Source organism: Phasianus colchicus, chromosome 1 (genome assembly GCF_987193195.1).
Source record: "Phasianus colchicus chromosome 1, bPhaCol1.hap1.1, whole genome shotgun sequence".
Classification (NCBI taxonomy): domain Eukaryota; kingdom Metazoa; phylum Chordata; class Aves; order Galliformes; family Phasianidae; genus Phasianus; species Phasianus colchicus.
Window position 1 is genome coordinate 195,569,872 of NC_143436.1, and position 14,143 is coordinate 195,584,014.

The 14,143-nt window shown below is 58.4% G+C and overlaps 3 protein-coding genes across 10 annotated transcripts; 1 reads left to right on the plus strand and 2 right to left on the minus strand.

The window, feature by feature from the left end:
- Positions 1-8: 8 nt before the first annotated feature.
- Positions 9-2,051, minus strand: IL18BP (interleukin 18 binding protein). Of its 5 annotated transcripts, none has more exons than XM_031601110.2 (5): positions 1,161-2,051; positions 1,005-1,064; positions 838-900; positions 463-586; positions 9-371 (listed from the first exon to the last, which is right to left on the minus strand). In XM_031601110.2, exons 1-5 carry the CDS (start codon positions 1,366-1,368, stop codon positions 200-202), a joined length of 627 nt encoding a protein of 208 aa, XP_031456970.2. In that variant the 5' UTR covers positions 1,369-2,051; the 3' UTR covers positions 9-199. The 5 variants fall into 5 exon arrangements, with proteins under 5 accessions (XP_031456970.2, XP_089990306.1, XP_031456969.2 ...); XM_090134180.1 differs by having other exon boundaries at positions 463-619; XM_031601109.2 differs by having other exon boundaries at positions 838-903.
- A 31-nt stretch (positions 2,052-2,082) lies between these two features.
- RNF121 (ring finger protein 121) lies at positions 2,083-10,230 on the minus strand. The gene is made up of 9 exons (XM_031601104.2): positions 10,146-10,230; positions 7,439-7,476; positions 6,682-6,823; positions 6,271-6,425; positions 5,896-6,003; positions 5,353-5,473; positions 3,837-3,970; positions 2,855-2,956; positions 2,083-2,344 (listed from the first exon to the last, which is right to left on the minus strand). The coding sequence occupies exons 1-9, from the start codon at positions 10,200-10,202 to the stop codon at positions 2,224-2,226; spliced, it is 978 nt and encodes a 325-aa protein (XP_031456964.1). The 5' UTR covers positions 10,203-10,230; the 3' UTR covers positions 2,083-2,223.
- A 115-nt stretch (positions 10,231-10,345) lies between these two features.
- Positions 10,346-14,124, plus strand: XNDC1N (XRCC1 N-terminal domain containing 1, N-terminal like). 4 transcript variants are annotated; one of them, XM_090134182.1, is made up of 10 exons: positions 10,346-10,573; positions 11,194-11,270; positions 11,387-11,525; positions 11,715-11,870; positions 11,961-12,106; positions 12,196-12,275; positions 12,485-12,690; positions 12,871-12,955; positions 13,113-13,231; positions 13,327-14,124. In XM_090134182.1, exons 2-10 carry the CDS (start codon positions 11,226-11,228, stop codon positions 13,497-13,499), a joined length of 1,149 nt encoding a protein of 382 aa, XP_089990308.1. In that variant the 5' UTR covers positions 10,346-10,573; positions 11,194-11,225; the 3' UTR covers positions 13,500-14,124. The 4 variants fall into 4 exon arrangements, with proteins under 4 accessions (XP_089990308.1, XP_031456966.2, XP_089990309.1 ...); XM_031601106.2 differs by lacking the exon at positions 10,346-10,573 and adding an exon at positions 10,588-10,756 and having other exon boundaries at positions 11,964-12,106; XM_090134183.1 differs by lacking the exon at positions 10,346-10,573 and adding an exon at positions 10,588-10,756 and having other exon boundaries at positions 11,982-12,106.
- The last annotated feature ends 19 nt before the right edge of the window (positions 14,125-14,143 follow it).

Consider the following 14,143-nt stretch of genomic DNA (forward strand, 5'->3'; position numbering starts at 1 on the left):
CACAGCTCTTCCAAATTAATAAAAGCATTGCTTTTATTGCTTTTATTTACTGCACCTCCCAGCCCTGCACAAGCAGCTCACCAGGCAGTCACTCTAATGAAGCCTTCCTGCCCCACCGGGAGCCCCATACACAGCATCCAATGGGGCAGCCCTCGCCCCACACTGCTGGGCTCACACTCATCACGAGTTCTGCTCGGTCTCAGCCCGTTTCCCCACCCTCGTTGCTGGGGGTGGCCCATTTCAGCTCCCTCACATCCACACCGAAGGGGCTGAGCAGCACGCAGGTGAAGTTGGTCCTCAGATCCTGGAAGCTGAAAGAGTTGAAATGCAGATCCCGACGGAGGGTCACCAGCGAACCACGTTCTTCCTCACTGCGGGACGAAGGGTTCCGTCATCCCCGTGTTTCCCCCACCCCCCCCCCCGTTGCGGGGTGGTGATGGAGGGGAGGGTTGAGCTACTCACCGCACCGCCCCTTCGCGCACGTTGGGCTGCAGCTGCTCCACGAACGAACCGTTTCCCAACCAGTAGAGCAGCGTCAGGTCCGGGTGAGCGCTCTCAGCCTCGCAGGAGACGCTCACTTTGCTGCCTGGATGGGGTTCAAGGGGAGACGGGCTCACACCTTGGGGAGGGGGGGAGTGGGGGAGGAAGGTGGGGTGCAGCCGCAACACATCCCCACTTCACCCATCGCACCCCCGCGGGGATCCCCGCATCCCGTCCGCTCCCCTCCAGCCCTCAGCCGTAGCGGGGTGCTGCTGACATCACCCCCTCTTCTCCCCCCATCTCCACCAAGGATGGCGGGGGGGGGACACACTCAGATCAGCCCCCGCAGTCACTCACCCATCTGGGGGGGCTGCGCCGGGGTCTTCAGCCGGGTGATGCGGGGGGACTGCAGGACCATGGCTGCTGCGGGACGGGGTGGGGTGAGGGGTTGGGGGGCCGGGAGCCGCGCCCAGACCCTATAAACCCCCCCCTACCCACTCCGATCCATAATGCCCTCCCCTTACCTGCGCTGCAGGAGGCGAAGGCGCAGCACAGCAGGGGCAGCACCAGGCGACCGGAGGGCACTGTGGGTACAAATGGGGCTGAGCTCCGGGTTGCAGCATCCCCAACTCCCCCCCCCCCATACCCCAAACCCCGTCCCCGGAACGCCGTGCCCGTACCGTCGGGGTGGGAGCACGGAGCCATCGTGCGGCAGCGCTCGGGACGGCGCCGCTTTATGGGCAGGGAGCGGTGAGTCACCGGCTTTGCCCTTCCTTCTCCCTTTCCCGTAAAGAGGGGACGTCCCCAAGGCCGTGACAGAGCCGGGAGCAGCTCGATCCCCCCCGGGGATGACAGCGACGGGAACCCCTGCTCCTTTTCCATCTCCATCCCTCGGCCCGACGCAGCGTTAATTAACGGAGAGGCCCCTGGAAGCCCGCTGCTTTTGGAGACGTTTTATTACCGATTGATTTCTGATGGCACCGCGGCTGCCATCCCATCGGTTTCGCCCCTAAAATGGAAACGACGGGGGGGGGGCAGGTGGGCCATCACGGCATCCGTGCGATGCGGCCATGTGGCTCAGAGTCACCAGCGTGCCACATCACCAACCACGAACCCGGGGCTTCCACGCACCCCGGGAAGCAGAGCAGAGCTCTTCAGCCCGACGGCTCCGTTCTTCCACCCACTGCTAAAGAGCAAACGATGCGTGGAGGTGCTCATGGGTGCCCCCAAGGCTCCGTGTACCGCAGATTCCAATGGCCGAGGGCAGCACTTCCAGCAATGGGACACGTAGAAAAGACGGTGTACAAAAGGCAGTGGGCTCAGAATCGCCTCCTTCCTCACCCCTGCATCAAAGCCGGCTCCGTTTTGGGGCAGCTGTGTGTCTTTCCTTGGTGGGCTCTGCCTTTTCCAAGCATAGAATAGCCCTGGAGATGAGCCCCAGTCCTTCAAAAGCTGCAGGATTGGGAGATCCAGCCCCGAGCGCAGCGCTGCGCAGCCGCTGGGACGATCCGTTCTGATCGGCGGCGATAGAAAGTTTCATTTTTGTGTGTCGGTTTTAAATACTCTCATTAAAAGAATTGCTTTTTAAAAACCAGTCCGGGTCCTCTGATGGGAGGAGGGCTGAGTCCGTGCTGCTTTGTTCCTCCCCCCCCTCCCCCACCAAACCCCTCCGTGTGGGGATGGATGGACGGATGCGGCCGGCGCCGTGCTGTGCCCATGGTGGGGATGGGGGGCTCCCAGCCCTTATTCCAGGCCCAGGATGTAGTTGATGCCCTGCACCAGGCCGATGATAACGGGCTGCCAAGCCACCAGGTAACGCAGCCAGTCCAGCAGCTGCCCATACATGACGTGAGGTCGCTCCCAGCTGTGTGGGAAATGAGTGAAGGAAGCACGAATGCGGTCTTAAGTTGGTGGGTTTCATCTAAGCTCTGGGTCAGCAGGTAGGGAAAGTGCCCAGCAATGCAACATGGATCTATTTCTCCTCAAGGCCAGGGTGGATGGGGCTGCGAGCAAGCTGGGCTATGGGAGATGTCCCTGCCTACAGTTGGGGGGTTGGGAGTGGGTGAGCTCCAAGGTCCCTTCCAACCCAAATCATTCCATCATTCTGTTTTGCACTTGAAGCCACTCAGCTGTGCAGCCTGATGCCCTGACCTAAGCACTATCTGGAGATCAGCACACAGCAGGGGCAGGAACTGGATGGTTGTTACAGTCCCTTCCAACCCAACCCACTCTAGAACTCAAGGGTTCTGTGCTTCATGACTTCTATGGCCGCTCCTATAGATGGGCTCCACAACTCCAGGATCAGAGTGTGCAGGGCTGGGAGCTGAACCCACGCTGCCATCCCAGCTGCTGCTGCTGCACAGAGAAAGGATACGGGTTGCTGAACATCCTCTTGAGGTCCACCTTCTCTTTGCAGTATGGACATGTCTGCTTCTTCCCCACGATGCACCACCCACGGATGCAGAACTCGTGGAAGCTGGAGAGCAGCGTTAAGGGGAACCTCCTGGGAGGAACTGGCCCTGCATGCAGGGTATGGAAAGTGCCCATGCTGGGTGAGGATGGTGGCATTGCAAAACCTTTCCTAGAAGGCCCAGAGCCTTCCAGGCACAGAGGAAGGGGTTGAGGCTGCAGGAAGAGCTGTGAGATCCTGCTGAGCAGCCAGGGGAGGGCAGGAGCCAGCAATGGGGCACAGGGAAACCTATATGGGGGAAGGTCTGCAAGGTCAGACAGCACCTCTACAAATCATGCACGCATCACACGCCCCAGCTCTGACAGCTCACCAGTTCCTTTAATACTTCTCCTATGACCCTGTTGCTGTCAGAGGGATTTGCCCAACGCAACCGAAACCCCAAGAAGTCACAGGAATGTGACACAGACATAACCAGAACCACGTGGTCTGGGAAAGGCAAGGCTGGCTCCTCACCCACAGGGCAGCCAACACAAACCCATCCAAGCAGCCCCTCACCTCTACCCCATCTCCTCCAGCAGCCACAAGCTCAGCCCCAAGGCTGTAAGCACTCCCAAGTACCCTGCAGCACTCCAAGGCACCCGAGCAGCTGGGAAAGCACCTGGCTGCAAACAATGTGACAGCACATTCCCATCTCCACCCTTTGAGTCAGAGCCAGAAGAAAAAAAAAACAAAAAAACAAAAAACACAACTAATCAGCAGAGCTGAACAAAGCCAAAGCCACTTCCACTTTCGGAACTGACAGCACAGCTGCAGGTGGTGGAAAGTCCACGTGGGGCAGAGATGTTGTCCATTTTCATTTGCAACATCAGCAGAGCAGCCCAGGACGCCACATTTTTTAATGGGGAAAGCTGCAGGGCTCCTAGAAGGCTGTGGAGGAGAAGGATACACGTGGTTGCAGGAGAGCCTGTAAGTGTTCTCGATGATCCCCTCCTCGTTGACGTCCACGAAGATCTGCTGGCCGCAGACGGCGCAGACGCTGTCGGAGAGGTGCTTGGTGGGCATCCCTGAAGCGCTGTAGAACTGAGCAAGGACAGAGCAAAGTGTTAAGGAGGGCTGGGGCAGCACCTGAGCTTTTGGGGCTGAAAAACCTTTTGACAGATCCATGTGGGAAAGGACTACAGCAGTTTGCCATCTGCCTGGAGCTGGGGAGCTCAGCACTGGGTGCAGTGCTCCAGATTTGGCCCCCTCGAGGCAGAGCAGAGGGGAGGAGAATCATTCTCACCTTGTTGGCCACATTCTGTGCCATGCACCCCATGGTTCCATTGGCCTCCTTGGCCACAAGGACACGCTGTTGCCTTATGGTCAGCCTGTGGTCAACCACTGGCCAACCAGGACACCACTGGCCTTCTTGGCTACCAGGATACATTGCTGTATCATGGTCAACCGTTGGCCAACCGTTGGCCAACCAGGACACTACTGGCCTTCTTGGCCACCATGACACACTGCTGCCCCATGATCAGCCCGTGGTCAACCATTGGCCAACCTCTGACCAACCAGGACACCACTGGCCTTCTTGGCTACCAGGACACACTGTTGCCTCATGGTCAGCCTGTGCTCAACCACTGGCCAACCAGGACACAATTGGCTTTCTTGGCCTTCAGGTCATATTGCTGCATTATGGCCAGCCTGTGGTCAACCGTTGGCCAACCAGGACACCACTGGCCTTCTTGGCTACCAGGACACATTGCTGTATCATGGTCAACCGTTGGCCAATCAGGACACTACTGGCCTTCTTGGCCACCAGGAAACACTGCTGCCTCATGGTCAGCCTGTGCTCAACTGTTGGCCAACCAAGACTCCATTGGCCTTCTTGGCCTTCAGGTCATATTGCTGCCTCATGGTCAATCATTGGCCAACTGTTGGCCAGCCAAGACTCCATTGGCCTTCTTGGCCACCAGGAAACACTGCTGCCTCACTGGTCCACCTGCAGCCAATCATTGGCCAACCAGGACACCATTAGCCTTCTTGGCCATCAGGACCCCTGGGTCCTTCTCCACAGAAGATTGAGTCCTACAGACAGAACGCCCACCAAGCAAAGCGGTGAGCAGGAGGAGAAGGATGCAAAGTTCTCAGAGCCCTAAAGAACTTTTGCAAAGGAGGAATGTGATTCACCCCACAGGTGCCCTAGTTCAGCTTTTGCTTTGTGCTGTATTTTAGGCCACCACTGCAGGAACACAGGCCCTATCCTCACCACAAGCTGCATAAGGTACAAGCCACAGGGAATTGTGGCTACAGATAAAGAATTGACATAAGACATGGCCCCAAAAACACGACCACACTTCAGCACCAGAGATTTTAAAGGCCCAGGTGGATTTCGATACACCTTCCCATTTTGGGGAGGCAAAGTTCTTGCTGCAAGCAGCTTGATCCCAGTCCCTGTTATCGGGGCGGCCCTCACTCACCCCAATGGTGGAGGCCATGTAGTCTGCACACATCTCTGCAAAGTCCCGTTCCAGGACCCCATAGTAAAGACCATAGAAGAGGAGAGAGATGCCAAAGTCCATCGCGTCTTCTGGTTTGATTCTACAACAAATGACACCAAGAGTTTTGCTGCAGGTTTAGGGTTAGGCACATCCTCTCCAAATAAGCCCTCACTTAACAGTTCCATGTCCCTGCTGGCTGCTGCCAGGTCTGCTCATTATTCAAGAAGAAATTAATCTCTCTGAAATGAAAGCTGGCTTGGGATAAGGCCCTTTGCTACCACCAGAGCCGGGTTGGCTGCTTGTTGCAGGTTTATTGGAGAAGCAAAGAACATCCCACTGCTGCATGGAGCAGGAGGGAGCTGCCAGCAGCTGGAAGCACAGCTCCCCATCAGCATCTCACCACGACCCCAACAATGGGGAAAGAAGTCTCTTTGGTCTCCTGCCTCATTCAGCACTTGGCTTTGACTCATTCCCCGTGGTTTGACACATCTGCCAGCACTCACACCCAAAAGATTCACTCACCTGAATAATAAGTTCAGACCAAACAGTGTAAACATCACAGCCATGTACCCCACGATTCCAGTGGCGTAGCTCATCTTGTATATTAGCAGAAACCACTTATAAACCAGCCTGCAAAAGAATTCAAAACGAGATGCTGACCATTTCCTCCAAATGAACAGAACCGCTTTACTTTCCAAGTTAGGGATTTCATCTCCCCATGGCATCAGAGGTTGGAAACTTAATTCAAGCTACAAATCTGCCTCTACCAAGGCAGCTCACAGTCTTGGACTCCCGAAGCAGAAATTTAAGACTATGATTTGCGGCAGTGAAACCTGAAAGGACTCCTTGTAGTGCTCACCCTGGGGCTGAGCTTTCCCCAGAGCTGTGTACACTCACCTGGGCGTTGTCTGCACCAGGGGTTTCCGAGTGGCCCTGAAGGTGACAAAAGCTGTGACTGCTGAGAAAAGCACCCAGATGACCAGGAACCGCCACCAGTACAGCTTTATTGTGAAATACAGAGGCACCACCCACATCTGGAAGAGGGTGACCATCTGCAAGAACAGAGGAGAGGCACGTCAGGCTGGCTCACAGCACCTGGGGCTCTTGTGGAGGAGAACAGGAGGACAGGTTGAGTTTATGTTTCACAGAGGATGCCTGGAAACATAGTAAGAAAGCCATGAGGTTTGTTTCCCTGCTCCAGGCAGAACCCTGATCCCTTTCTGCATCTCCTTGAACGCAGCACGTGAAATCAGCTCCATCTCTGGCCTGCTATTAAAGCACTACATCAAACCTCTGGCTGACACTTACATTGTAGGAGCGAGGGTGCCTCTGCTTCCACTGAACCAGCAGGAGCTGTGCCACCACCAGCGTGGCGATGAGGATGAGGACCATTTCGGCGTGCATGGCCTCGTGGCCACGGTGCTTGGCGTGCATCAGTGCGTGTTCCACCCTGCAGCAAGAGGGAGGAGGCAGATAAAGAGCAGGAGGGCACAGAGCAGGCGAAGGGCACGGCAGGGCTGCCTGCACTGCTGGAAAAAGGGAGAAGGGCAGCTCTACAAGTTGCTCCACGGAGCCCATAGAACAGCCAGCCCACCCCAGCTGCAGCCTAGGCAACCCCAGCTCCGTGCAACCCGCAATAAGTGATGGCCACAGAGTGGTTCTCTGCTGACACCTGTGGTTTCCTGCATGCAGTGCTGCCTGGCCACAAGCCAGGGCAGAATGAGGGTGTGTAACAGCCTGAATCCACGGTCTTAAAGCCAAAAAGATGGTTCTGGTTAGGAAAAAAAATCCCAATCCAATACACAAAGCCAATTCTCTGATCTTCAGGAACCGTCAAGAAGTTGATAATGAGAACAGATGAGCCCCAGAGGGCTTCTCAGCAAGTGTCTGCCTGAAGTTGGCTCAGCCAAGAGAGAAGGTGGGATAAGCAGCGAGCGCTCTGAAGGTCAAACATTAGCACTGCCTTTTTAAAGAGGCTCCTGCTCCCATCCAGCAAAAAGCACCACGTGGGTGAAGGCTGAAGGCGTCCTCTGCGCTCTCAGCTCTGCTCCCAACACACACTCACCTCCATCTCTCTTCTGGGGACAGGTGTGAAAGGTCGACCTAAGGAGACAAAAAGAAAAACCAACAGCAACGTTGGAGCAGCAATGGCAGTCTCAAGGGTTGGCTGCTTTGCTGTCTTTATTTCCCCAAACACGTGAGTGTGCTGAAGGAGCTCCCACACTGCTCACAGAAACTCAATCCCTGCAGGTAGCAGCAAATGGCAAAGCTTTTCCCTGAGACCTCAGGGACGCTTCTGAAATATGAGGAGGAAACTTCTGAGCCCAGGGCTTGGAAGGGGCTGACATCTGGCTCTGTTTTCTGCCTTCCTCACAGGGCTTTCAACTTGTGCCTTAAAACCAAAGCAGTCTCCAGCACCAGGTCACCTCCCTGCACAGGCTTCTCAGCACTCAGACGGGTGTGAGAAGTCACAGCAAGGACTCTGCTATCAGACTCCAATACCACACGTACACAAGGGCACAGCTCCAACCTTTGTCCCCAGGGCTATGGCACACAGCTCTGGGCTCAGGTGCCACGCTTCCCTTCTGCTCCTTAATTGTCCTAATTGTCCCCAGGCAGGAAAAGACACAGCTCACAGCAAGATGCCAGCAGCAGCACCTCATCCCCAAGCAAAACCCACAGGAGACGTGGCCTCTGCAGTGCTGGGCAGGTGCAGGATGCAGATCTGTGAGATGCCAGAGCTCTCCTCTGAGCTCCCAGCCTGCTGAAAGAGCAGTGGGTCAGCGTTCTGCCTCTAACAAGTTGTGCAGGCCGCTGTCAGCAGAGCAATCACTCTCAGGTTGTGGATGCCCCATCCCTGGAGGCATCCAAGGCCAGGCTGGATGTGGCTCTGGGCAGCCTGGTCTGCTGGTTGGTGACCCTGCACATAGCAGGGGGGTTGAAACTGGATGAGCATTGTGCTCCTTTGCAACCCAGGCCATTCTATGATTCTACGAGAAGGAAACAGATGGTAACAAAATGCTCAACTCGATGGGATCTGATGATCCTCGAGGCTCCCTTCCAATTTGGGATGCTATAGGATTCTAACTCCCTGCAAGCCAGAGGTTCTATGAAATCACAGCGTCTTAAAGGTGTGTGTGGGCTCCTGACAGCCCCAATCCTGGCAAATCTCACCTCAAACTGACCCAGCACTCCCAAGGCTCCAACCCAACCTCCAAAGGACCCAGTTCAGTGTGAAAACACAGAGTGAAAACACCAGCACCAGGCCAACTTTATGACCCTGTGCTGTGTGCAGCTGCTGGGACAGCGTGGGTCATCATGGATGTAGAGCTCTCCCCCCTTTCTCTCCCCACACACAGCTCTGTGGGCTCTGAAGGAAACTTCTGTGCTATTCCCCAAAGCCACCACAGAACCGATGCTCTGCTCAGAGAATCACCCCCCTTTGGGGAAGGGCCACAACCAGTGCTCCACATGCAGCAGCAGCACCGTCAGCTGTTTGCCCTGCAACACCAAAGAGCTCCAAGGCTGCAGGACAGGGCGAGCATCCAACTCTGCTAGATGCAGGACAGGAATCTCCTTTCTGAGGACCACAGATCAGGAAAAGCAGCTCTGTGGAGAAGAACCTGAGGGCCAACAGGGTGACCACAAAGCAGCAGTGTGTCCCCATGGCCAAGAGGGACAGCGATGTCCTGGTTGGCCAAGGGTTGACCATGAGGAGCAGTGTTTCTTGGTGGCCAAGAAGGCCAATGGTGTCCTGGTTGGCCAATGGTTGGCCAACACTTGACCACAGGCTGACTATGAGGCAGCAGTGTGTCATGGTGGCCAAGAAGGCCAATGGTTCCCTGGAGGGCAGTGCGCAGAGCTTGGCCAGCAGGGCAAGGAGGTTCTCCTCCTCTCCGCTCTGCCCTTGGGGGGGCCACACCTGGAGTACTGCACCCAGTGCTGGGCTCCCCAGCTCCAGGCAGACAGGGAACTGCTGAGGGGAGCCCAGTGAGGGTGAGGAGATGCTGGGGGCCTGGAGCAGCTCCTGATGGGGACAAGCTGAGCGCCCCAGGGTTGAGCACCTGGGGGAGAGAAGGCTGAGAAGGGATCTGATGGATGCTGGTCAGTATCTAAATGGCAGGAGTCAGGAGGATGGGGCTGGCTCTGCTCAGCAGCAGTGCTTTCAGTGTCTTCTGCCTTTACACTAAACCACATTTCTCAGTGCCACGTTCACATGGTTCATAAACACTTCCAGGGACAGAGCTGTCCCCATTGCCCTGGGCAGCCTCTTGCAACGCCTGGCCACTCTTATGAAGAAGTAGTTATCCAAAATACCTACCCTGACCCTCCATGGCACAAGCTGAGGCCCTCCCCTCTCACCCTGTTGATCTGCTCAGCACACAGAGAACCCCCAGAGCCCAGCACAACCCCCAGAGCCCAGCGCAGCCCCCAGAGCCCAGCGCAGCCCCAACATCTGACAACCCCTTCACTCAAACCCCCAATTTTCTGTGGAAACCCACACCTCCCCCCCTCCCAGAGCACCTCCACCTGCGCCGTGCCCCCAGCACAGTGGCACCAAGCACACAGGAAGGCACTGCCCTCCCCTCACAGCTTTCTGAAGGCTCCTTCGCTCTGCAGCCCCACACCTGGGCCCCAAGGTAACCCCGGGACCCCCCACAGACCCCCCAGGGCCACCCCACGGCCACCCGCCCCCAGCGTCCCCCTCAGTCCTCCCACCCCGCGGGCCCCCATAGGCCCCATGATTCTCCCAGCCCCTCCTGAGCCCCCACCTCCTCCGCCTCGCGCTCTCCTGGGCCGCCAACCTCCACCTCCAGCACGGCCGCCATCTTGCTGCCCCCCCCCCCCCACCCCAACCTCCCGCCAGCTCCTTCCGCCGCCTTCCTCCAATCACCGCCCACCTCGCCGGGCTTCCGTCCAATCGTTGCGCTCGGCGCTCGGCCGGCGGCCAATCAGCAGCGAGAGGGGGCGGGGACGGCTGTCAGAAGTGCCGCTTCGCGCTGTCAGAATCGGGGAGCGTCGCTCATTTCCGCTCCCGGTGAGAGGCGCACGGCCGTGCTGGCAGCGCGATGCCCTCGCGTTTCTCCATAGGGAACGCACACGGCGGACGGTCCTTTCCCCGAGAGGTGGTGACGCGGCGTTGCAGGTGGACTCCACATCCCATCGTGCACCGCGGCAGGGCATGAGGATGAGGGCTTGGGTATGGGCGGAAACCGGAACCGGAAGCTGGTCGTCGTATCCAATGGGAAGCCCCGGGCGGAAGCAGGAAGCGGGAGAAGGGGCGGGGTTGGTGGGGATGCCTGGGGTTGGGCCGGAACCGGAAGTGAGTCGCGGGGTCAGGGGTTAAGGGTCAGGAGTCGTGAAGTTTAGGCGGGAGATTCAGGTGGGAGCGGTGCGGAGCGGCCTGGAGGGGTCTGGGGATGGGAAGGGGTTGGGAATGGGGCTGGGGGTGTGCAGGAAGTAGGGTGCACGGCTGTGGGGCGCTGGGGGCGGGATGGGGAAGATGTGGGGTGCGAATGGGGGACGGGGCTGAGGGCTGCGTGTGGAACTGGGGTGTGTGGGATAGGCCTTGAGGAGCTACGGGGTGCGAGTAGGGCTTGGGGTGGGAATGAGGGGTGCTTGGGGTGGAATGGGGCCGGGGGGGTGGGACTGAGGGGCTGTGGGGTGGAACTGGGGGCTGAGTGGGGATGTGGGAGGGGGCTAGGGGATGGAAATGGGGCACACTGAGTGTTGAACGGGGCTGGGAGGCAGCGGGAGGGCTGGGATCTCTGTGGTGCTGGGGGAGCACAGCTCCCACCCACCGCTGCTTTTCCCTTCCAGCCCCACGAGCTGACCCCACATAACGGCCCCAGATGGCTCCAGTGAAGATCAGCCACATCGTTTCCTTCTCCTCCCAGGTCTGCGCCCGCAGGCTGTTGTGGGGGGCGTGGAGCAATCCGTGTGTCACTCCATCCCTGGATGCAGCCGTGAGGGCGTGGAGCTGAGCTGCACTGTGCTGTTTCCCCTCCTGCAGGACCCCCGGTACCCAGTGGAGAACCTTCTGTGCCCCGATGGCCGCCGGCCCTGGCTCAGTTGCCCCCAGGAGCGCAGCCGGCAGCTGAGGGTGGAGCTGCAGCTGGAGAGAGCCGTCCCCATCGGCTACATCGACGTCGGTACGAGGATGGGGGGCTCAGGCTGTGGGGTGGGGATGAGCGTCCTCCTCTCGTGCCCTTTGCAGGGGCTGCAGTGAATGGTCAGTACTTGTGGTGGGTAGGGATTGCACAGCGGACGTGCTCCGAGCCCTGGGAGGAGCAGTGGGTGCTCCTCAAGCCCTGAATTTCATTCCCTGGGCTTTTATTCAGGGAACTGGGGCTGCGCCTTCCTGCAGATCGAGGTGGGTCGCTCTTCGTGGCCTCTTGACCGCCCCTACCTCACCCTGGTGCCCAGCGTCACGCTGATGACACCGGCCGACTCCAAGCTGGACGTCAACCGCTGCAGCGTCCGCATGTTTAAAGAAGGTAAAGTTGAATCCATCCTCTCCGAGAGGTCGAGCGGAAAGGTTGCGTGGGGCTGCCCTTGTAGCCCTGTGCCCCCCAACGATCCCACAGCAGATTTCCTGGTGCTGGCAGCGGGACAGAAGTGGGATCGCCTGCGGCTCACCTGCAGCCAACCCTTCCGTCACCGCGGGCAGTTTGGGCTCTGCTTCATCCGCGTGCGCACGCCGCTGGACCCCGAGCTGTGCCACCCTGCAGTGGTAGGTTGACATGGGGATGGGGCTCCTTTTCCAGCCCCACAACAGTAGGGAGCACGGAGCAGACGTTGGGATGTTGCTTCATCTTGCAGGAGGATGCTGAGCTCATGGGCAGCCCCCAGCTCTCCAGCCCTGCTTCCTTGTGCCGGATTCCCTCTGCAGAAGCACGCCTGTGAGTATCCCTGGGGCTGGGGTTGGTGTGTGCGGCTGAAGGGTGGATGTGGGGTGAGCCTGGGGGTCTGCTCTGCCTTGCTCTAAGTCAGCATTTGTGGGGATCTGGGCTCTGAGTTCTCCCATGCCCACATCGCTCCCTGCATGGGAGGTGTCCCCCAGCCCTTGGGGGGACACAGGGCAGTGGGGCCAAGGGCTCTCTGCCCCCAGGAGCTCACGGGAGGAGGAGCAGCTGAAGAGGAGCCTGCAGCAGCTGGAGCCCAGCGCTGCATCCCATGCCTGGAGCCCAGGACATCTCAGCCGCCCGGCACGCATGGTGCTGTCAGCAGCACAGAGCCGTGCTGTGAGACCTCCACCCCGAATCAGTGCCAGCGACCCGGGGAGCAGCACAGAGCAGGGACAGCCTGCAGCACGGGGTGAGTGAGGGCCTCAGCACTGTGCCTTACCCCAGGTGTCCTGCTGAGAGCTCAGGTGAGAGGATCTGGAGGGATCCTGGCTCTCCTGGCTGCCAGGGTTCAGCTGGGCAGGGTAGGATGTGTCCTGAGAAAACGGTGGCAGTGATGTATGAAGGAAGGATCTCTTCTTGTTCTCTGCAGGTGCAGCATTGGAAGTCCCAACAGCCCCCAAGCATGCCCGCAGGCAGTCAGGCAGCAGGCAGAGAGCTCGCAGAGCTGTGGGCAGGTAATGGATCTCTGTATCACTCTGCTTCTCCCACCCTCGCTCTGATTTTTGCTGCTCTTTCAGAGCTGCTCCCTTCCCTGCACCCGATGTGTTCGGGATCCAGCAGCTCCCTCTATTGCTTCCCTGCACATCCTCACCCCACAACCCCTCCACCCAGGTCCCATCAGCCTCTCGCCAGGAATCCTGGGCCAGGAAGGAGAGTGAGAATGCAGGGCTGCAACATGAGCAGAGGGGAGAGCAGCAGTGTGGAGAAGGCTCTGTGCCCTATTTGCTCAGGTGGGTGCTCGGAGAGGTGGGCACAAGCATGGAGCAGCGATGGGGGCTCAGCCCCACGCTCTGGCACAACCCCCTCTCCCCCCCCATCTCCACAGGTTCCTTCAGCACAGCTCTGCTCCCCGCTCACGCCTCCCGCTGTGGTGAGGAAGAATCTGACCCTGAGGTGGAGCTGCTTTCCTCTGCCAGCAGCCCGGTGCTGTGCCCCATCTGTGGGCTCTGCTTCAGCTCAGCAGAGGTGGAGCAACACTGCAGCACCTGTGGGGAGTGATGGATCCCCCCCAAGCAATGAAATGCAGAGAGAGACTCAGCCCCACTGTGCTACGGGGCAGGGACTGGGCACACTGTGGTTTGTGGTGCTCATTCATTCTGCCCCACGTGGCACGAGCTCATTACAGGCACAGGAGAGGAGGCAGCAGGGCCCAGGGGACTGAAGGAAGAAGCCACGTTGCTGCTGCTTCCATATGCACCACTCAGCAGTGTGAACTGGACAAGTATGTGTGAGCATCTGACTACAGGTGGGGTGATCGCCTCCCTCCCAGAGACACAGCGTGGGGTGTAGGGAATGGGGGGCTGATGGCAGCCCTGTGTGCCAAGTTTTAGGGCAGGCAGCAGCTCCTGGAGGTGGGAGAGAAATAAAACAAAGGAGAGAAAAGAGAACTGCTGTGGTTGCAGCATTGTCTGGAGGGGATGGGGTGAGCACAAGGGGGAGGAGGAGGGAGAGGAGGAAGATGGGGCAAAGCATGGCGCAAAGCCCACCGTAATGAATCAAGCTGCTGCTGGCCCTAGTGCTGGGGGCAATACAGAATCACAGAAACACCAAGATTGGATAAAACCTACAAGATCATCCAGTCCAACATCCAACTAGCACCACTAGTTCTCACTAAACCATGTCCCTCAACACAAAATCCAAAC